Source organism: Rhinolophus hipposideros (assembly GCF_964194185.1).
Source record: "Rhinolophus hipposideros genome assembly, chromosome: 3".
In the NCBI taxonomy this organism is placed as follows: Eukaryota; Metazoa; Chordata; class Mammalia; order Chiroptera; family Rhinolophidae; genus Rhinolophus; species Rhinolophus hipposideros.
The window spans coordinates 88403154-88426982 of record NC_138049.1 but is presented as its reverse complement, the minus strand read 5'-3'; the positions used below and the strand labels follow the sequence as shown (position 1 = coordinate 88426982).

Sequence of the window (23829 nt, the reverse complement as noted above, 5' to 3'; positions counted from 1 at the left end):
GCCATTTAGGTTGATTCCATATATTGGCTATTGTAAATAATGCTACAATGAACATAGAGGTGTATATATTTTTTTGAATTCGTGTTTTGGATTTCTTCAGATAAATACCCTGAAGTGGAATTGTTGGCTCAAAAAGTAGTTCTATTTTTAATTTTTTGAGGAACCTCCATACTGTTTTCCATAGTGGCTGCACCAATCTGCAATCCCACCAACAGCGCAAGAGAGTTCCTTTTTTCCACATTCTAGCCAACACTTGTTGTATATTGGTTTATTGATGATGGTGTGAGGTGACAGGTGTGAGGTGATATCTCATTGTGGTTTTTATTTGCATTTCTCTGATGCTCAGTGACAGTAAGCATCTTTTCTTATGTCTGGTGGCCATTTGTATGTCCTGTCTAAAGAAATGTCTATTTAGGTCCCTGCCCATTTTTAAATTGGATTGTTAGCTTTTTTTGGTGTTGAGTTGCGTGAGTTCTTTATAAATTTTGGATATTAACTGAAGGAGGGCTTTTAAGACGCATGATTGGGAAAATACCAGCCCTACTTTTAGCATGAGCAAAGGCTTGAGTTCAAGCCTTTCTGTCTGATACAGCAGAACCTTAGCCTCCTTCCCTATTTTTGTGTCTTAGCAATTATCAGGAGAATACCAGCTTGTTGCTCATGTGCCCTGAAATCTGTGGCCAAACTTTGTGGTTAAAACTATACAATGTGGCACGTTATCAGAACTGACTATCTTATGGTTTCCATTCAGGCCAGGCTGCAGGGAATCAATCTTAAACAAGTCAATTCTTAGTTCTTAAGCAGTGTGACAAAATCGGATTTATTCTAAAAAATGCAAGGTTGAGTCTACATTTGAAAATCTGTTGATTCCCCAGATGTACAGATTATTGTAATCATTTCACTGACTGTCCCTGCCTCTTGTCACAGAACTAGGTCACACTGTCCTAATAGCAGTGATCACAAATTAAATGAAACCACTATTCATGTAATTGTTAATATCTGTCACCCCAAACAAAACGTTTTTTCCATCAAATCAGGAATTTTATCTATATTACATGTTAATTGTTGTAATCTCAGTGTACCTAGTAGATGATGTGTGTGGTTACTAACAGTTTGTTGGGTGAATGGTTAAATGAGTGGGAAGTTGAACTAAATAACTTGGACTCCTCCTAGAGCTAATACTCTGTCTTTATAAAAGGACATTGCACTGATTCCTTCCTCCAGTGATGGTTTCTTCTGAGCATTAATTCTGCTAAGATTAGTGACCTGTGTTGATTGTTGGAGCTGAATATGGGAGAGAGACTTTACAAAAACCATCTGGGGTATTATTTATGTGTCCTGTCAACAGATGGGAACACAGCCTTGTGTTCTTCTGGGAATGCAGAGGAGGCTCTGACCTTTGACCAGAGCTAAAGACTGCACTCCCTCAGGTTCTCAAGAATGCCCTGCTGTTGTGTCAGTCTTTCTTCCCATCCTCACTCTTTTTTCTTTCCTCTTCCCCTGCTATCTTACGTTAGAGAACTTCCCTTCGTGTGTGCTGGAAATCTCTGATCAAGAGGTATTGGAATGGTACACTGCCAAAGACTTCATTGTTGGGAAACCACTCACTATCCTCGGGAGAACGTTCTTCATTTATGATTGTGACGCATTTACTCGACAGTATTACAAAGAAAAGTTTGGAATCTCCGATTTACCACATGTTGATGTGAGCAAGAAGGAACCACCTCCTGTAAAACAGGTAATGAGACACTAGTTCTGAGTGTAGTGAGATAATTGATCTTCTCATGTAAACGTTTAAGAAAAACGAAATAAAAGACTCATGTAAGTACACAATTAGAAAATGGACAAAGCATATGAAATACAGCAGTTCACAAAATAAGAAATACAAATGGCTAATGAACATATGAAAAGACCCTCAACTTAATTGATAAAGAAATAGAAATGAAACTAATGAGGTTTTGGATCTATTTGATTTAAAAAGACTCATAGTATATGATGTTTGCCCTGGTGGGAAGAAATGGACATTTTCATATACTGTTAATAGGAGAGCCAATAGGAAAAGCCTGTTTGAAGGGCAGCTTGTCATCATTTTAATTTTTTCAAAATAAAATATTCCATATTTCTTGACCAGAAAATCTGGTTTGGGGACTACAAAAAGATGTGTATAAGGTTGTGTATTGTAGCATTATTTACAATAAAGTATTAGGACATTGGCAGAATAAATTATGGTATATCCATCCATATAATGAGAAGACTATGAGAATGGTTAAAAAAAGAGGAAGTAAGGCTATGCATATTAACATGGAAAAATGTCCATAACATTTTAAAGTGAATATGTATGCATGATATGGTGCTATTTTTGTAAATTACTACATACAGTATCTGTTTATATATAAGTGAGGAAAAGACCTGGAGTAATACCCACCCCATACTATTAAGTGGTTGATTTAGTATGTGGGAATGGGGAGGTGGGAGGGAAGGGGGGATGACAGCAACCTTTGTTTCTATACTCTGTGTGGTTTTAATTTATCTTTTTATACCAAGTCTTGCATTACTTTTATAATATTTTTTTTCCATTTTGATTTTAAAAAGACACTTTTTAACATTCTAGACCCCTAGGGCATTTCATTGTTTCTTGCCTATTTATCAAACCCTTTTACTTAAAAACTGGTTGACAGCAAAGCCAACACCGATTGATTAAAGATGTAGGAAACTGTCTTTCATTGCAGCATAGCTTTCCTTAGAATCACACTGAATGACAAAATTCAGTTCTGAGTGCCACAAAAGTCCACTCTGATCTGAATGGACTTTTAAAGCACCCGAATAGGAAACTAATCAACTTGAGCCTTCAGAGTGGCTCAGCCACATATTTTGGCATTTCAAATGACAATTGCATGTTTTAAAAATTACACATTATACAACAAATTCAAGAACTATCTGAAGTATTAAGGCAGCACAGTATAGACTGAAAGCACCGATGTTGGTTATACCTCTCTGGGTCAGGAGCAACTCATACAACCTCTTTGTCTGTTGTCCATGTATAAAGTACGGCTCATCTTTATGTTGCCACTGTGTGTAGAAAATAATGTCATGGGCTCTTTGTTTTCAAAAGAGACACCTGAATGGAAGGATGGAATTACTGAGTCGGTATTCAACATTTATATACTGAAAGAAGTGATCACCATAATATTAATAAGTCCAGCAATCTGACACCATACCATGCTATCAAAATATTATTGACTATATTCTCTATTCTGCACATTACATCCCTATGATTTACTTGTTTTATATCTGTAAATTTGAACCTCTTATTCCCCTTCACCTCCCCCCCTTTTTTGATTTTTCAATTACAGTTGACGTTCAATATTTATATTAATTTCAGGTATACAGCATAGTGATTAGACATTCACACAATTTAAGAAGTAATCCCTCTGACTAGTCTAGTACTCACCTGGCACTATACATAGTTATTAACCATGTTATTGACTATATTTCCTATGCTTTACTTTATATCCCCATGACTATTTTGTCACTACCAATTTGTACCACTTAATCCCTTCACCTTTTCCACCCTGTCCCCCAAACCCCTTCCCATCTATCACCCTGATAAATCTAGTACCCATCTGACACCATACATAGTTATTACAATATTATTGACTACATTCCTTATGCTTTACCCTACACCCCCATGACTACTGTGTAAAAACCAATTTATACTTCTTAACCTCTTCCCCTTTCACCTACCTCCTAACCCCCCTCCTATCTGGCAACCATCAAAATGTTCTCTGTATCTATGAATTTGTTTCTGTTTTGTTTGTTTATTTTGTTCTTTAGATTCCACATATAAGTGAAATCACATTGCATCTCTTTTTCTCTGTCTGACATACTCGACTCACCACAATACCCTCCAGGTCCATCCATGCTGCCGCAGATGGCAAGAATCCATTCCTTTCCAATGCCAAGCAATATTCCGTTGTATATATGTACCACCTCTTCTTTATCTGTTCATCTATCAACAGACACCCAGGCTGCCTCCAGATCTTGGCCATTGTAAACAATGCTGCAGTGAACATATGAATGCATATGTCCCCTCGAAGTAGCATTTTGGGTTTCTTTGGATAAATACCCAGAAGTGGTATTCTGGGTCCTTCTTTGTCTCTTGTTATAATAGCTTTTGTTTTAAAATCTATTTTGTATGATATAAGTATTGCTGCCTTAGCTTTTTATTGTTGTTTTCATTTTTATGAAATATCTTTTTCTATCCCTTTCAATCTGTGTCTTTCGATCTGAAGTGAGTCTCTTGTAGGCTGCATATGTAAGAGTCTTGTTTTCTTATCCATTCAACCACCCTATCTTTGGAGCATTTAATCCATTTACATTAAAAGTAATTATTGATAGATATGTAGCTGTGGCCATTTTATTATTTATATTTTTTTATCCTTTTTTTTTGGTCAGAAGTCTCTCTGACATTTCTTGTAATACTGGTTTTGGGGGTGATGAACTTCTTTAGCTTTTTCTTGTCTGGAAAGCTCTTTACCTGTCCTTTGATTCTAAATGATAGTTTTGCTGGGTAGAGTATTCTTGACTGTAGGTTCTTTTTCATCACTTTCAATATTTCATGCCAATCCCTTCCGGCCTGCAAATTTTCTTTTGGGAAATCAGATGACAGTCTTATGAGAGCTCCCTTGTAGGTAACTAACTTGTTTTTTCTTGCTACTTTTAACATTCTCTCTTTGTCTATAACCTCACTGGTCAGTATGTCCCATTCCACCATAGTTATGATCTTGAAGAACAGGCTCAAAGGCAACAAGACTAACAAACATTTGAGAAGTGCCTATGTTAGACATGGAAAAACTACTAATGACCTGGATTGAAGACCAGACACATAAGTGTATCCCTCTTAGCCCCATGACGATCATGGCCAAAGCAAAAAGTTTGTTTATGATGCTGAAAGAAAAAGCTGGTTCTGGCTATGATGTGAATCTACTGTTACCTTTGAGTGGTTTACATAATTCAAAAGTTGTTATTCATTACATAATGTGAAAGTGAGTGGTGTGTCTGCAAGTGCTAATGTGAAGGCAGCTGAAGAATTTTTGGATACTCTAGGTAACTAATTATGGAGGAAAATTACTTGCAAGAGTAAATGTTCAATATGGATGAAACCTCCCTATTCTGGAAACAGATGCCTGAAAGGATTTTCATCCATAATAAAGCCAAGTCAATGCCAAGTTTCAAGGTTTTTAAGGACAGGATAACAGTCTTGCGTGGGGGCGATGTTGCAGGCTACAAATTGAAACCCTATGTGATCTGGCACAGTGAGAACTCCAGGGCCTTCAAGCATATCAGTATGCACACACTGCCAGTGCATTATAGGAGCAATACGAAATCACGGACAACCCAGCTCCTCTTCCAAGATGCCCTCCTGAATTGCTATGCCAGCAAAACAGAGAATAACATTCCCTTCAAGATTTTGCTTATTGTCAATATTGCTGCTGGACATCTCCTTTTACTGGTAATCTTCATCCCAATATCAAAGTGGTGGTAAGAGTTACTACCAGCAGAGGACCTCTGCCCAGACTTGCTGCAAATGAGGAAGACACTGATGCAGTTCTGGAGGGATTAAAACATCTATGACTGTATCAAGAATCTTGCTTGTGTTTGGTATGATGTCACCAAGGAGTGTATGAATGGCACCTGGAAGAAGCCACTCAAGAGATTTCATCCATGACTTTAAAGAATTTAGCAAGGATGAGGAGGTTGCAGAAATCAATAAAGCTGTGATTGAGAGGGCCTCAACCTTAACCTGGGTGAGGATGAGGATGACATTGAGGAGCCCCTAGAAATGGTTCCTGAGGAATTGACTAATGAGGACTTGCTGCACTGGAATGCATAGTTGAAAAAGAAGCAAGAGAAAAGGAAGCTATAGGAGAAGAAAAAGGAGAACCTCCAAGAAAATTCACAGTGAAGCGTTTAGCAGAAGCTTTTGCAGACCTTAACGTGCTCCTTAAAAAGTTTGAAAACATGGACCCCAACACTGAAAGGTTTTCGTTAATAGGAGGCATGTTCATGGTGTATTATCTGATTATAATATATGATGAAGAAAACAAGCCAAGCAAAGCACCATGGACATATTTCTGAAAAGAGTGACATCTCCTCAAGGAGAGCCTCAGGCAGGTCCTCCAGGAGGTATTCCAGAAGAAGGCAGTGTTATCATAGGAGATGACAGTTGTCCCTGAAGACATTCCAGTGGGACAAGATGTGAATGACAGTGACATTGATGATCCTGACCCTATGTAGGCCCAGGCTCGTGTGCATGTTTGTGTCTTAATTTTTAATTAAAAAAATGTTTAATTAAAAAAATTTTTAAGTAGAAAAGGCTTATAGAATAAGAATATAAAGAAAATATTTTTGTACAGTTGTACAATGTGTTTGTGTTTAAGCTAAGTGTTATTACAAAAGAATTGAAAAAATTTTCAAATTAAAAAGTTTATAAAGTAAAAAAGTTACAGTATGTTAGTTAATTTATTATTGAAAAAGAAAAAATATTTCATTATAAATTTAGAGTAGCCTAAGTGTACAGTGTTTATACAGTTTACAGTAGCGTACAGTGATGTCCTAGGTCTTCACATTCACTCCCCAGTCACTCACTGACTCACCCAGAACAACTTCCAGTCCTGCAAGTTCCATTCTTGATAAGTGCCCTATACAGGTTTACCGTTTTTCATATTTTATACCATATTTTCACTGTACCATTTCTGTGTTTAAATATGTTTAAATAAACAAATACTGTAGTGTTATAATTGCCTACAGTATTCAGGACAGTAACATGCTGTACAGGTTTGTAGCCTAGAAGCAATAGGCTATATGACAAAGACTAAGTGTGTAGTAGGCTCTACCATCTAGGTTTGTGTGAGTGCACTCTGTGATGTTCATATAGCAATGAAATCGCCTGACAAAGGCATTTCTCAGAACGTATCCCTGTCATTAAGCTACACATGACTGTACCTCACGCTTGCAGGTTTTTTTCTGATGGAACTCCTTACCAAAGAATTTGCTCATTGATTAAGAATTATGATAAAACCCTTGCCCCACCTCCAGATTTTTTGGCAGCATTTGATGGAATATACAGGAAAAAATACTATGGAAACAGATCTAGAATTTGATCAAGCAAACTATTTCACCACTTTAGTTTATAGGTAAGTATAGTGTGAGATAGCAGTCCAACAGACTTGCCCAAGGTCACATTTCAAAGTGCAAGGAAGATTCTATTAAACGTTAAATATTCCTACAAGTTTTACCTAACCAAGAGGTAGGATGGGGAGGGATTGTAACAGAGTGGTGTGCTTTTCTTAGTGAACGGGCTTTGAGCCATCTTTAGAGCTGATAAAGCTTTTGAGTCCTAGAATATTTCTCTCTATTCTCATTACCACAATCTTTTTTCTCCTAACGTGTCTTCCAAAGAAAGAAAAAGGAGGGAAGGCTTGGATAGAGAGCAAAGAGAACTGGAAAACCACTGTAGATTTTGAGTTGTTTGTTTTGCCCTTTCTCAGCCACTCTATAATAAAACTAATCTCTCTCCATATACATGGCACGTTAATTGTAGTGTTTGGTCAGTTTGCTTTCAGTAAAGTCTCTATAATAAATAATTCCATTACAAATAAATTCTCTCTGCCCATCCACAGAATTCTTTGTTGGAAATGAGTAGGAGAGCTCCACTTACCAAACAGCAAATACCTTTTAGCTCTCCTTACTCATTAAATGTCAGTCATTTAAACCCTGAATAATGTAGTTGGGATGGGAAGCTGTAGCCGGGTCTAGAGGGATAAAGCTAGAACCACGCTAATGGGTCAGGCACAGCAGTGGATATGAACTGGATATATTCAGTTTGAGAATCATGACACTCATAGGTCAGGCTGATCTGCTAGATCAAGGGCAAGTAAACATAGATCCGGTGGCCAGATGTGTTCTGTCTCAGGCTGGCTCCATATGGAGACATGCTGGTAGGGAAGAGGAAGAAACCAGGACTGGGAGAGCTAGTCTGCTGTGGAGCTGGCCCCTAAAAGCCCTATGTGAGAGGTGATGGAACTCAGGCTTCCAGGGGACTTGCTTTGTTCAGAAAGCCTGGGCAGAAACTCTGCCGGGTGGGTCTTGTGAGCAAGAGTATCTAAGAGCGATGATGTCCACAGAGGAGCAGCTGCTCTCATGTGAAACAGGACCCAGGCAGTAGCTGAGAGTAGGAAAAGCATGATGCCAGCACCCCAGGCACATGGGCTGATATTCAGGGAAGGTCTTCATTCCAAGCAGGGCAAATGAGGTGTAATTCAGGAAAAGCAGGTAGAAGCCTGTCGAAACAGAAAAGGAATTTGAGAAGGTGCTCAGAGGCTTACAGAGCTACTTCCCTATTTCAAAATCACTCAACCTTCACCCCCATCCCTCAACCCGGCTGCTGTCATTTTGTGTGGATGCAGCTACAAAGCAAGTTTAGATTCCAGCACCATGCGTTTCTGCCTAGCCTCTAGAGTAACACAGAGCTTATTATTGGTGTCTCACCCAAGGTCCCTCTGTCCATGGCAACTTCTATATTCGTTAAATAGTGGCTTTGCACTTCGAACAAATGTGGTCATTGTCATTCCACTGGACCCACTAATTGTATTCCACCCATGATGATCACATTAAGTGGAGCCCCGGGAAACGGGTGAAGTGTCAGTGTTTCAAGCACTATACCTCGAATGACCGACCCTGCCAACTCCTACATATACAACACATACACACTTTGGGGAAACGGAGAAAACAGTTTCCAGATCTGGCAGGCTGAAGTCCACACCCCGGACAAAGAAGACACAAACCCACGGGCTGCACCATGTTGGATGACCACAGGGGTCAGCATTGGGATGAGCAAGTTTCAGTCTAGCCCTGAGGGTTACGTTGAAGCATCATCAGTTACTTCTAGGAGGAGCAATTATGGTATAACACCTATAAATAAATATATAACATCTATAAATAACGAGGAACAGAATTTTTCTGACTCCATTTGTATATAGAGTAATTGTTTTTGAATAAATATCTTCTGAAAGAAACTTAGTTATTTTTAATGTAGATTTTAACACAAATAGCATCTGCTTTACTTCTTGCTTCTTGTGTTTCTTCAGGAATTACCTCCCTATAATGGTTATGGATTAGTTGAAGACTCTGCTCAGAATTGCTTTGCTCTCATTCCAAAAGCTCCGAAAAAAGATGTTATGAAAATGCTAATGAATGATAAAAAGGTGCTTCGTTATTTGGCTGCACTGGTGAGGATAATTTTTATATACTATGATTTTGTTCTGTCTTAGTACCGTGCACAGTCGTCTGTTTTGTCTGTAATTACGTGTTTACTTAACAACCATTGGCTCTAGTACCCAGCCTTCCGGCAGGTTGGATAGTATTAATTTTGGTGCCTCTGAACCAAGACCCAGCTCAAGACTTATCTCCCAAAAAATCTTTCTTAGATCATTAATCTCTCCCCTCCTTACCTCAGATTTTGACAGACCTTTTCACCTTTTCTTAAGCAGTTATGAAAGCCTGACTTATTTTCAAATTATTTTTGTATTTCTGTGCCTTTCCAGTATACTGTGATTTCCTTGGGAGTAGGAATCATGTATTACTAATTTTTAGCATTACCTGTGATATCTAGCTCAATGTATTTTATATTTATTAAATGGAATAAATGGAATTATACCAATTGAATAGATGTCTTTGCAAAGTCATGTGGCCAGTGCATGAGAACAAGGGTTTAGAGACAGATATGAATTCAAATCCTGAATATTCCACTCACAGCCTGAATTACCTGAGGCTTTCTAGACTTTGTAGGTACGTACTGCATAACTGTTGCTTGAATGGACAAAATGAATTTATTTACACATACACTATCCATGAGTAAGCAATATAATTTTATACCCATTTTATGTTTCAAAACATAAGAATCAGAGAGGCTAATTGGCTTGTCCCAGGTCTCAATGCTGCTTAAGTAGAGGCAGAACTAGAACTCAACCTTCTGACTTTCAATCTAGCATTCTATTTTTTTTTTAATTTAAAAGTACTTTTTTTTACAATGTAAATTATTTGGAAATGTGACAGTATATTCAGTATAAGCAATTTTAATACTGCCATTTTATATGTGAGAGGCAGTAAAGAGTATCACAGGTTTTTTTATTACAGAGAAATAGTTACCAAAGCACTCAAGAAGGGACTTGAGGAGTCATCACGAGGTAGAAGTTGGAAAAAAACCTTATTCCTGCAGCTCCGAGAATCCTCGACCCAGAATTCTTTTGATCAAGAACCAGTATAATGCTTAGGTTATGAAAAGGTGAACAGACTCACCTGAGTTTGTAAATAACATAATTGTAAGCTTGCTTTCCTTACCTGAAAATCCTGGGGAAATTATTACATAATCGGTTATAAAAATTGCTATGAATAATGTTATGTATTGTTAAATGAGGAAATATAATACATTATATTGATGCAGTCTGCAAATAACCCAGGCCCATGTGATATATCACAAAAGGTTGAAGAGAAGTATAAATAATTCGGATCAGCTCTGTTGCTGAGGATAACTAGAAAAACTGGTATTTGTGTGTGTGTGTGTGTGTGTGTGTCTTTCTGTTTACTACTGCTTACGGGTGCTGAACAAGTAACAAGATGTGAAGAATTACTGAGCAAGAACCAGGAGAATATTGAAACCCAGGGAGGTGCACCTGACAAATGAGGTCATTATCCCTCTGAGAATGTTTGCTGATTCCAGAAGCAGCACCTGTGAGGGCAAATTTAATTTAAAAGTACTTTTTTTTACAATGTAAATAATTTGGAAATATGACAGTATATATTCAGTATAAGCAATTTTAATACTGCCGTCTTATATGTGAGAGAGGCAGTAAAGAGTATCACAGATATTAAAGGCAGAAGCACCTGGTCAACCTGCTGTGCTTTCGTCCGTGTGGCTAATCCTTGAAGGGACTATTATCTGGTTTTGAATGACCTCAGTCCCTAAATTATCTCAGTTGCAGAAATCAGATTAATGTGATCCAGGATTACTAATGACCCAGGTGTCTGGCAGAAGCAAATGTAAATTTTCTGAAGATACCATTATCCCAGGCTTCAAATTATTTCTATAAACAATTTACGAAACACAACATATGATACTTAATTCAAAAAAATAATAATATAATGTCCAGACAAAAAGCAAGATGATATGAAGAAAAATGAACAGAAAAAAATAGACAATAGAAATAACTCTGTAGGGGTTTCAAATACTGGTATTATCAAACTTTTAAAAACAACTTGAAGCTGAACGGCACCTTCCACAACTAAGATTGAAAGGACAGCAACTTAACTTGGAAAAAAAAAAATCCTGGAAGTACACACTGTACCCCAATAAAGTCCTGTTCCCCTTCCCCAATAAAATCTTTAAAAAAACAAAAAACAAAACAAAAGCAAACCCCAAAACTAGAATTTACTGTGTTTAAGGAGATAAAGGATAATGAGAATTTCAGCAGATAACTAGAAATAAAACAAAGTATTTCAGTTTTGAAAAATTATCACAGTAACAGAATAAGAGAAAAAAATTAAATACAGAGAAGCATTTGATAAAATTCTTCTATTACGGTTTTAAAACAAAACTCTTAGTAAATAGGGGACAAAAGGGAATTTTCTGTTTGTTAAAGGATATCTACCAAAAATCTATTGCAAACATCATACTTAGTGATGAAATGCTAAGATTGTACTCTCTGAGATTAGAAACGAGGCAAGACTGCTCTTTATCACCTGCTATTCAACATTGTACTGGAGGTCCTCGCTAGAGCAGTAAATCTAGGAAGGAAATAAATGGTATAAGGATTGAAAAGGAAATTAAACTGTCATTATCTAAGATGAATGATTGTATATGTAGTAAATTAAGAAACTACATTTTATGTTAGTAGACTCAATGTATTAGGTTGGTGCAAAAGTAATTGCAGGTTAAAAGGTTTAAAATAACTGCAGAAACCACAATTACTTTTGCACCAACCTAATATAAATAGCAAGAAACAAAAAATAAAGTTAGAATATCCCATTTACCATAGCATCAAAAATATTAAATTCTTAGGAATAAGCTAAAACAAAATGTACATAATACCTAAAACATTTTTGAGAGAAAATTAAAGAAGGCCTAAATAAATGAAAGGACATACCATGTTAACTGGTTAGGAAATTTAATATTATAAAGATATTTGCCCCAAATTGATTTATGGTTTCAAAGCAATTACAGTCAAAATCCCAAAGGGTTTCTATTTTTTCAGCTTGACAAACTGATTCTATAATTTTTGTTGAGATGTAAAGCACCAAGTATACCAAGACATTTTTGGAGAACAAGATTGGAGGATTTGCTCAACAAAAGATCACAATATATTAAAATGTCATATAAAGTAATTAAGATGATATAGTATTTGTGCAAAGATAGATAATTAGGCCAATGGAATAGATTAGACAGCCCGGAAACAGACCCACACACACATAACACATCTGACAAATACGACACTGCTGAAAGTTCGGGAAAGGAAGGTCTTTAAAATAAGTTGTATTAAAACAATTAGATATCCATATGGAAAAAAGAAAATTTGACCACACCTCACACCAAATATCAAAATCAGTTCTGGGTAGATTGAAGATTTAAATGTGAAAGGAAAAGCAATAAAATTTCTTAATAAGAATGTGGTTTTAACCTTGTAGTAGGAAAGATTTCTTTAGCAGGACACGAAAAGAAGTAATTGTTTTGAAAATTTATAAATTTGACTGCATTAAAGTGGAGAGTTTCTGTTCCTTAAAGAACACCATTAAAAGAGTAAAAAAAAAGGCAAGGTCAAAGTGGGAGAACCTGTTACTACAGAAGTCAACTAAGAATTCATATCCAGAATATCTAAAGAACACTCTAAAATCATTTTTAAAAATAAGTAAGCAACTTAAACAGGCATTTTACAAAAGAGGACATCCAGCAGACCAATAAACGTATGAAACGGTGCTCAGTCTCTTTAGTGATCAGGGAAGTACAAATTATAACCACAATGAATTGCCTCTTCTCACCCACCAGGATAATTAATACATTGATGAGAATATGGAATAGGAAATCTCATATTCTCAGTGACACATTCACTTAGGAAAACCATTTGGTATAATCAAGTACACTAGATTCTGCCAAAATGGTACACTATATGTACACCGAGAGAGAGAGAGAAGAATGACCATAACAGCATAATTCATGATAGCCAAAATAAACCTCCTATAGAAGAGTGGATAAATAAATTATGGCATATTTATACAATGATTTGAATGCTGTTCAGTAATGAACACTAATGAATTACAGCTACATATAACAAGGATAAATCACATAAACAGAATTTTGAATGTAAGAATTCAGACACAAAAGAATAACACATACATATTATGTAATTTTATTTATATGAAGATAAAGAAACAGGCAGAGCAAAATGTTTAGGGAAGCTTGCTTGCTTTGTGGTAAAACTAAAGGAAACCGTAAAACTCAAGTTAATGGCTTTTTTGATGGGAGATGGATAAGATGTTGATTGGGAGAGTGCTTTCTAGGTTCCATCAAGGTTTTGTTTTTTGACATAGGTGGTGATTACATGGGTGTTCATTTTATGAAAATTCTTTTTTTTTTGAACTGTACATTTTTTGCAGTTTTCTCTATGTGTGTTATAGTTCACAGTGAAAAAAATTATTTAAAAGAACACCCACAAAACTATTAGTAAAGAAGTAATAAATAATCTTCCTATGAGCACTTAAAAGGAAGTGATATTCTGGTCTTGGTAATTTTCAAAGTTTTCCCTGACCTATTTGCTAAAACAGGATGAAAGAAAGGGTATCTGACAATAAGGGAAAAGGGCTTAGGAATAAGGGGGGGACCTCAGAAGAAAAGATGGAAATTCAAAAGAAGGGAGTATGCTGGAGGAATGGTCAGTAATGAAATTCCCTTGAGTTCACACAGACACTGGACATGTTCTGAGAAAAAGTGCACTAAACCCAGGTAGGCGGCTAGTGTCTACGTAAAAATATGCTGGAAAAATACCTGGGGCTGTGAGGGGCGTGCTGGCTGAGAAACCTGGGAAAGAGCATAAGAATCATGACTTGAGCAGTGATTCCCAAAGCAGCATGAGTACCCTCCAAGGAGTGTGCAAGACAGTAGATAGTCTGTGGGGATTGTTAAGAAAATATTACAGCCTCTGTTTATATTTTATTATGAGTGCATTTATTTGATAGCCCCTGATATTTTTATATGCACTTTGTAATGCACAAAAATATTTTTACAGAAGAACGTATGTTTATTAATTCATTCAACAAATAGTAAAGAACTAACTGCTCTAGGCTTGGCATAGTCTAGGCATTGAGTGTACAGTGGAAAACGAGACAGATACATCTCTGTCCTCATGGAGCTTACATTCTAGTTGACAACATTCCCGTCAGTATGTAAACATATCATAAAAAGAGAGGTAGTAACACATTATAAAAAATAAAACATGAGACAGTGTTGGGGAAGGGGCTTGTTTATAGTGGAAGCTCTGGGAAAGGCTCTCTGAGGAGGACATAGCTGAACAGAGACCAGAAGGAGTAACTGAGGGAGCTAGCCGGGGGCTATCTGAGGTAACTGCATTTCGGGCAGAGGCAGTGGGGGAATGGAAGGTCGGGGACAGAAGTGAACATGGGATCTGGCCTGCTCAGTGCTTTGTAGTCAGTAGCATAAGGCTGGAGGGGGTGGTGGGAGCTGTCACCCAGGTTGCAGGAAACAAGGGGTGTAGACAACAAGCATGAAAAGAATTTAAAAATAAAACCAACTAAAAGTTGATCTGCTTCTTATTGTCATCATGTGATTGTCATTCTAAAATATGATAAAATATTCATCCCCAAGAGACATCTCCTCCATGCAGTACAATTTCCATTAATACATGTAGGAGAGAAGAGGGCAATAGAAAATATCCCCTGATTGCACACCACAGCAATAATTGTTGCAGATGAGATCCATCAATGGATGCTAAGATTAGTGTCGAAACCTTTGAAGAGAAACAAGATTTTCATAGGTTCCGAGTATCTCCCTCAAGATACTAACTGCAAAGAAAAAGATGGCAGCTTTACAGGGGAGAAACCCAGCAGATCTCTTAACCAAGCTACCAAGCTTAACATCAACAAAAACAAGCTATATTGACATTACGAACTCCTTGATGTGCACTGAGAAGGACACAGTCTAGTTTCTGTGGTATTTTTGCCATAGATGTAAAAATGAGATGCATGAGGGACATTCAACAAAATAACTGAAAAATGTCAAGGTTATGGGAGACAAGGGCATACAGAAGAACTGTGACAGATGGTAGGAGATGAAAGCGAAATAACAACTAACTGCAAAGTGAGATTCTGTATAGGATCCAGAAACAGAAAAAGAACATAAGTGAAAAACAGGTAACATTTGAATACGGACAGTGGTTTATTTAATAGGAGGATTCCGTTCTTGTTTTCCTGGGTTTGATACTTGTCCTGTGGGTATGTAAAATGTCAGCGTCAGGGGAAGCTTGGTGGAGACTATATGAGAATTCTCAATTATTTATGCGACTTTTGTAAGTCCAAACATAGTTCAAAATGAAAAAAGGTACAAAACATTTTTTAAAAGTTTTAAAATACTCCTTTCTGCCAGGGTGAACCGTAGCCATTATCTCCCCAACCCCTTTGGTACACCCCTGCTTGTAGCTCTGCTCGTAACTTTGTATTTATTCTGAGTGTGATGGGAATCCTCTGGAGGTTTGAGAGCAGAGAGGTGATATGGTTTGGTTTTTATTAACTATATTGTGGATGTTTGTTAAAAAATTTATTTATTTTTAAACCAAATTTATTGGGGTGACAATGGTTAGTAAAATTACATAGGTTTCAAGTGTACAATTCTATAACATATCATCTATATATCACATTGTAGGCTAATAGGAGTGTCCAGTGAAAAAAGTTGGAGAGTTTTGAATAGGAAATGGTATAAGGAAATTATTTTACTAAGGGGAAACCCAATGTCTTTCTTTGATAAATGAGAAATTATTACACAAATAATTCCATGGTCTGAATGAGAAGATATAAGCTGAAGTTGCAATATAAAGTGATTTTAGTCAAGAATAAGCATGTCTGGATTTAAACTTGTTCAATCTGGAATTTGTTGCTTAGGGGTTATGTGATTACTTTCCGTGATTTGATGTAGGAAAAGTCTTGTCTACAAGAGTTTCTCAGAATCACTCAATGACATATTACTCATTCCTCCCTCCTTAAATTTTCTTTTAAAAATTATGTACTGGGGATGCCAAAAAAAATGTACACACTTTAAGAGATGTTATCTATGTATTACTTTTCAAAGTTGAGTTGAATTACGGTAGCAATGTGTAGTATGATGTTCCCTCAAAAGATGGCGTTAATCAAATGAATGCTAGCGTCTTTCATTTTATTACAATTTTAATACAGTTTTTTCCTTTCTTAAAATGTGTACACATTTGTTTTTTTTGGCACCAATGTCACCCTCTGTAGATAAATGGATTTGTTTAAAGAACTAAACTTTGCATAATCATCTTAGTGTCCATGAAGTGGAACTTAATGTCAGCCAAGAGGTCTCCAATTGATTGGCAGCTTGTGGGCAGAATGTAGTGCAGATATGTGCTTTGTTTGGCGTAAAAGGTGCTTTAAAAGAGTTGAGGTCAACATTTTAAAATCAGAGTTTTGTATAGTAATCCAGATTTCTATCTTCTCATGAAAAATTGGAAGATCTAGCAATTCCGGGCCTATATTCCCACAAGGCAACAATCAGGAGTACAATTGGTGTGGTCTCCTTTAGATGAGGCACGTCCTTTCCAGTCCATTCCCTTATGGTTCATTTATATTCTAGTTTATATAGTAGGTTTATGTTAAAATTGTGTGTATTTAATTTGGGGGCATCTGGATAGTTCACGTATCTTCATCATATCCTTTTTTCTTCACCTTTCCAGGAATCCCCCTTCCCAGAAGATAAAGACCGCAGATTTGTCTTCTCTTATTTTCTAGCCAGTGACATGATCAGTATCTTTGAGCCTCCCATTCGCAATTCTGGTATCATTGGGGGCAAGTACCTTGGCAAAACTAAAGTCGTCAAACCACATTCTTCAGAAGGGGAAAGCCCCGTCTACTATAGCCCTAGTGACTTCTTCATTGGTGCTGTGATAGAAGGTAGGTCACACACCGGTTAGGCTTTTTGATTAGCCAAGTGAATGGCTTCTTCTTTGTTGGAATTTAATTCAGTTAACCCTTGTAAAAGGCAGTGAGGGTGCATTCCAGCCAAGAAAAAGTTAATATTCTTGGGCATATGGTGCAATATCTTAATCTCTTCCATTATCAATTAAACTGTGAATTGGTTGCATTTGTTGACTATTGCTGTAGACCTTGAGCTTCCTACACACTGAGCAAATGGCTGCATATTAGAGAGCTATTGAAAATTCGTTTGTCTAGGTCACAGTTGCATATCTGTGAATTTGTCACTGGAGGATCAGTATTATTGTATTTTACTCCTGATTGCATGATAAAAACATAACCACGCTAAGTGTATTTTTACCCTCTCCCCAGTGTTTGGCCACCGGTTCACCATCCTTGATACAGACGACTATGTTTTGAAATATATGGAGAGCAATGCTTCTCAGTATTCACCTGAAGCCCTCTTATCCATTCAGAACCATATTCGAAAGCAAGAAACTCCTGCAGCAGAATTGGAAACGTATGTTTGATTGTCTAGGGTCCATTTTGGCTTTGACACATGAGATATTCAGGAAATAGTTTTTGATAAAATGGATGGGTAATCCCATTTTTAGGTTTTCACATTTCCTCATCAAGTAGGAGTTATTAATCATACACAAAAGGTTTTCTGCATCCAATACAACAATTAGTAACCTAGAACTTTTCAACTTTATTTAGTAAATAATTATTGAATGCCTCATGTGGGTCAGATACTATCACTAGGCCCCTGGGCTTTTATCATAAAAATAGAAAAGAAGTCACTGCCCTCATGGAGTTAACCTTGTAAGCAGTGGGAGATAGCCCATAAAAAACACAAGTGAATTACAAGATGTGATAAAATAATACGGTGAATGTTTAAATTCAGCATTCACCGTATTTTGTCATCACAGTGTAAAGGCTCCGTGTCGTACATCATTCTGGTACAACAATTTCTGTCAAGTAAAAATGTTACGGTGTGTCCTCATCCACCTTATTCACTGGATCTGGCACCATGTGACTTCTGGCTCTTTCCCAAAGTCAAAATGACCATGAAAGGTAAACATTTTGAATCAATGAAGGACATCAAGGCTGCCATGACAGCACAACTAAAGACATGAAAGAGGACTTCCAGAACTGCTTCAGAAAGTGGCAAGAATGATGGGATAACTGTGTTCAAAGCAAGGGGGAGTATTTTCAGAGGGATTAATGGCAATAGGTCTTTTACTATAATAAATCTTTTTTAATTGAAATATTCACCATATTTTTTAATCACATCTCGTAGTTTGGTGACTGGGCAGCATTAAAGGCTGAGTTGAAATTTATGGTCATACATTTAAGCCAAGTACTTCTCAAAATTATTTTTCTCTAATTTTTTTCATGTCAATGCAAATACCAGCAATACTGGAAAGTTTCTTGCTTTGACATACTACCAGTAGAGTCTTTTATTTTTTTCTGATTTAGTAATAAGAAAAAAATGGTGCTGTGGCACTTAGAATGAGATACAAGTAAAAATAAAGAGAAACTGAAGTTCTAAGAGGTCCTTTGCTATCCTTATTTGACCGTTACCACCTCTCTCTCCTCTAGTGATGGGTCAGAGAGATGTGAGAGAAAAAGTACATGACAATGATAGGAATCCAAGTGTCCTGCCTTCCATATCTTCTAGCCATTCTGTCTTTGTCTTTTAACTCCTCCCATCTGGTAAGAATCCTCTGTAAGGAAACATAAATCCTTTATTTGACTAGTCATTGCTAAGAGTAATGAAAGGGGATCCCAAGTACTTGTCAGGCTTGAGCAATTTTTATATCAAATGTCAATTACAGAATGATGAAATTTGAAGTTAGCCATTTTCTTTTTCTGAGCCAGAAAACTAAAATAGTGCATAGGTAATTGAGTATTGACTTCATCTGAAGTTCTTTTGGGTTTTGGGTCCTCACTGCAATATATTGAACTCAGACTTAACAGATAACAAATGTTCATTAATCCACCCCTCTACAGGAAATCTACATGTGTGAATAGCATAAACACACACGTGTTCACATATATTATTCTTGTTCTGTTAGCATGTCCATTTGTGCTCTTCAGCTTCAGGAGGACCCTCCTTCCCTGCTCCTTTTAATCCTCTTTTCACTTCCAGCCACTTTTCCCATATAAATGTTTCCAAATATTCTCACTGTGTCCATTTTCTGTAAGCCCCAAGCTCTTCCATATTAACTTTGCAGTTGGTCTCAAATCTGAGATCAAATGATCCAATGTGAGCTTCTTCAATTTTCCCACTCTTCACCTTAGAATGTTTCTGTATAGTCAGTTATCTTCTCTTTAACTTCTTGTCAGAGTTAGACAAAATTTAATTTTCCTATTTTGTGTTTGTTACTGCCTCCCTTCTGACTGCTGCATAAAACTCTTCATAAATTGCTTTCTTAAAGGTTATTGATTATTTCCAAATCTAATGGTCTCTTGTCATTTATTCATCAATTCAACAGATATTTGAGCTTGTACCACCTGCCAGACCTTATTAAATGTTTATGCAAATATATGAGAGAGGGCAGGAGTTGGCAAACATTTTTGTAAAGAGTTAGGTAGTAAATAGTTTAGGTCTTGTGGGCCATACTATCTCTGTTGTAACTACTTAACCCTGTCCTTGTAGGGTGAAAGCAACCACAGGCAAATGTAAATGAATGGCTGTGCTATATTACAATCAAACATTATTTAGAAAAACAGGCAGCAGTCTGGCTTTGGCCTGTGGGCTGGAGTTTGCTAACCCCCCGGTCTCTGTTTAGCCTTTTTCATCTACATATAATGTAAATTACTCTTTACCACCCCATTTTTTGAACCTCTGTTATTCCTTCTACTTCTCTGAAAGCCTATTCATTGTATCTTTTTCCTAAACTGTCTGTGGGTTTTGGCCATGTCCACAGCTTACAGGCTGCTGTGCAGGGGGACTTACCCCACTGAGAGGGATTTGCCCCAGTGGGCTCTGGTGCCTGTTGAGACCATCCTTTGTGTGTGCCCCTTGTGGGCTAATTGGGTAGTGCTGTGCTATGGTCTGAAGCCAATCTCCAAGGATGTTGGCTCTGGGGCCTCTTGGGTGGGGCTCTGGTGTAGGCCCAGGTCACCCATGCCTGTGACCATCTGGGGACTACCAGGTAGGAGCTACAAAGCAATCCATGGTTGTTTGCAGCCTGTGCTAAACTTGGAAGCACATGGAAGAGGCAATGCTGCAAACCGGGCCTGGGGTAGTTCTTCAAAAAACCAGGACACCCCGAAGCCTGCTGCCACCTGCCAGCTCTCTTAAGGTTCAGCTGCTGATAGAGCCTCCTGCAGTACACAAGTTGCGTGAGGCAGGGTCTCAGGGAGTCACTAGAGGGGGACAAGTTGTGGTTACTAGGTTAATGCAGATTCTGGTTTGGTGCCAGTGCTCAGCCTAGAGCTACTCAGCAAAAGTCTCAGAGCACACTGAGGCCAGTTGCTACCCACCTGGAGCTTGCAGACACCTGAGAGTCATCCAAGAAAGAGTGCAATGCAGGTGGGGCTGTCTGCTGGCCAGAAGGTGCCTTTAGCATTGGGGGAGTTGAGGAGGATGGGGTCCCTGGGAGTCAGCATTGGTGGAGCAGCAGAGCTCACCAGGCCAATTCAGATTGACATAGATCTGTGTTTGGGAGGGCTCAACACAGGAAAGATGGCACCTGCCTGCTGGCTGCATGGGTGAAGGACCCCACACAGGGAAAATGGTGACTGTCCTCCAATCCTCACTTCGAAGCCACACAACTCAGTCTCTTCCCATATGTCTTCGATGCTCTCCTGCTGGAGCCTAGGGTAAGTGCCTGTGAGTGACTTTATGTGCAGGCGCTTGAAGAAGATGTCTGGGTTTCCCTCAGCCCAGGTGGTCAGAATTCTCACTATTTTTCACAGCCAGATGTTGTGGGGGCTCCTCTTCCCAGCACCAGTACTCTACGGGGGAGCCTGGTGCAGGGCTAGGGTCCCTCACTTGTCTGGGGGGAACTGCCATGGCTGAGATATCCCTCTTGATTCTCAACCACCACACGCATATGTGGGTCTGGCCTATTTCACGTCTCCACTCCTCCTACAAGTCTCGATGTATCTTCTTCTTGATATTCTTAGTTATAAAACTTCTGTTCAGCCAGATTTCAGACAGTTCTCCAGGTTGATTGTTCTATAATTTAATTACAACTTTAATTTGTTCACTGAAGGAGGCAGGGATAGCGTTTATTTACTCTGCCATCTTGGATCTCTTTTGGATACCTTTTACTTCTTTTTCTTGCCTTATTGCTCTGGCTAGGTCTGAGTTGAATAGAGTGGTGAGAATGGGAATCCTTATCTTGCTCACTATTAGCTATGATGTTAACTGTGTACTGCTCATATGTGGCCTTTGTAATACTGGGTGTGTTTCTTCTATACCTAATTTGTTTAAAGCTTTTTTCATGAAAAGGCTTGTCAAATGCTTTTTCTGTATCTATTGAGATAATTACATAATTTTTATCCTTCATTCGGCTAATGTGGTGTATTACATTTATTGATTACTGTATGTTTAAACCATCCTTGATACAAAGGATAAATCCTGGTTGATCATTGTGTATGTTCCTTTTAATGTACTGTTGAATTCAGTTTGCTGGTATTTTGTTGAAGATTTTTGCATGTATGTTCACCAGTGATATTGGCCTGAGTTTTCTTTTCTTTTAGTATCTATCTGGCTTTGCTATCAGGATAATGCTGGCCTTGTAATATGAATTTGGGAGTGTTCCCTACACTTCAGTTTTTTGGAAGAGTTTGAGAAGGATTGGCATTAATTTTTCTTCAACTGTTTGGTAGAATTTTCTGGTGAAGCCATCTGGTCCTGAGCTTTTCTTTGTTGGGAGATTTTTGATTACTGATTCAATATCTCCTTACTTGTTACAGTTTGTTCAGATCTTCTATTTCTTGATATTCAGTCTTGATAGATTGTGTATTTCTAGGAATTTGTTTTTAGAAACTTACCTATTTCTTTCAGTGTCTTTTATGATCCTTTATATTTCTGTTGTATCAGTTGCAACATTGCCTCTTTCAATTTTGATTTTGAGTCTTCCCCCTTTTTTCTTAATTAATCTAGCAAAAGGTTTGTCAGTTTTGCTTATCTTTTCAAAAAAACCCAGCTCTTAGTTTTGTTGACCTTTTCTATCATTCTAGTTTACATTTTGCTTATTTCTGCTCTGATTTTATTATTTCCTTCCTTGTGCTAACTCTGGGCTTAGTTTTTTCTTCTTTTTCTAGTTCCTTGAGATATAAAGTTAGGCTGTTAATATGAGATCTGTCTTTTTTCTTACTGTAGGCACTTATCACTATAAACTTTCCTCTTGGAACTGCTGCTTTTGCTGAATCCTATAAGTTTTGGTATGTTGTATTTCCATTTTTGTTTATTGAAAGATTTTAAAAATTTCCCTTTTGGTCTTGCTCAATTTCTTCATCATACTACTTTTAAGAGGTTTCTCTGATTTAAAAACAAAACTCTAAAGTTCTTAGTCTGCTATCCAAGAACCATGACAGAGTGGCTCCAGGTAACCCTCTAACTTAGAGTTCTAGCTTACCTTTCTATACACTGTGCACTCCAGACAAACAGGTTTATTATATTAACTTCGAGCAGTCCTTTCTTCATGCCTTTTCACAGATTGTTTCCATTGTCTGTAGTTCTTTTATTTTATTCTAAAGGTTCAAACACTCATCCTTCAAGGCTTAGTAATATGCCACCTCCTACTTTGGCCCTTCCTGATCCTCTCATCTTCTGTATCTCTCTTAAATGGTAATTTTCTCCCTTTGTTAGTGATTTTAAAGTCCGTGCCTTATCTCCTCTTCTGGAGAGCAGGGATCCTTATTAGAGACAGGTTTCTTGTTATACTTTTTATACAGTTTATTCTAAAGCTAGCATTGAGCCATACATATTCAATAAATAGCTGTTAGATGAGTGAATGACAGTTCTACCAAGACTGTCAAAAGCACTTTGTTAAAAGCTAACATTCGTGTGTGTCTGCTATGTCAAGTACTAAGTGCTTTACATGTAATTACTCATTTAATTCTCACAGCAATCTTTGTGAGGTGGCTTTCCTTAAAACGCTCATATATCAGGTAGGAAAACTGAGAGCAGTTATCTACTCAAGATCATGCAGAAGTGGCAAAACTGAAATTTTGAATCAGCCACTCAGATTCTAGAGCCCATGCTCTTAACTACAACTGATTCTGCCTTGCCAGAGGAAAGCACTGAGAAATCAGGGATGTTCTTACTCAGCTTCCTGGCTACCTAAAGCTCTCTAGACAAGTGACTGCCTGTCCCGGCAGTGGGTTTACCTTCACTGGGGCAAAGGGAAGGCCCTAGATCATGAATCAAGAGCTAAGGTCAGGCCAAAGGGTCAATGCTGAACCTTTGCAATTGAAATAGCCATACTTTAAAGCTTTAATACATTATTGGTATCAAACAGAGCCCACCACCAAAACAACACCAAACAAACAAAGAAACAAAATCCATAACAAAGCAAGAACAAGTGTGCAGACTGTTTG

The 23829-nt window shown here is 37.6% G+C and overlaps 1 protein-coding gene across 6 annotated transcripts in view; it reads left to right on the top strand.

The window, feature by feature from the left end:
• The window catches only part of EFHC1 (EF-hand domain containing 1), a 59693-nt gene that overhangs the window by 29824 nt on the left and 6040 nt on the right, over positions 1 to 23829 (top strand). For all 6 annotated transcript variants that reach the window (XM_081037799.1, XM_081037798.1, XM_081037800.1 and 3 more), the window contains 4 exons: positions 1518 to 1738; positions 9150 to 9290; positions 17031 to 17247; positions 17641 to 17788. In XM_081037799.1, the coding sequence (XP_080893925.1) occupies positions 1518 to 1738; positions 9150 to 9290; positions 17031 to 17247; positions 17641 to 17788 (727 nt within the window). The remainder of the gene's footprint in view (positions 1 to 1517; positions 1739 to 9149; positions 9291 to 17030; positions 17248 to 17640; positions 17789 to 23829) is intronic.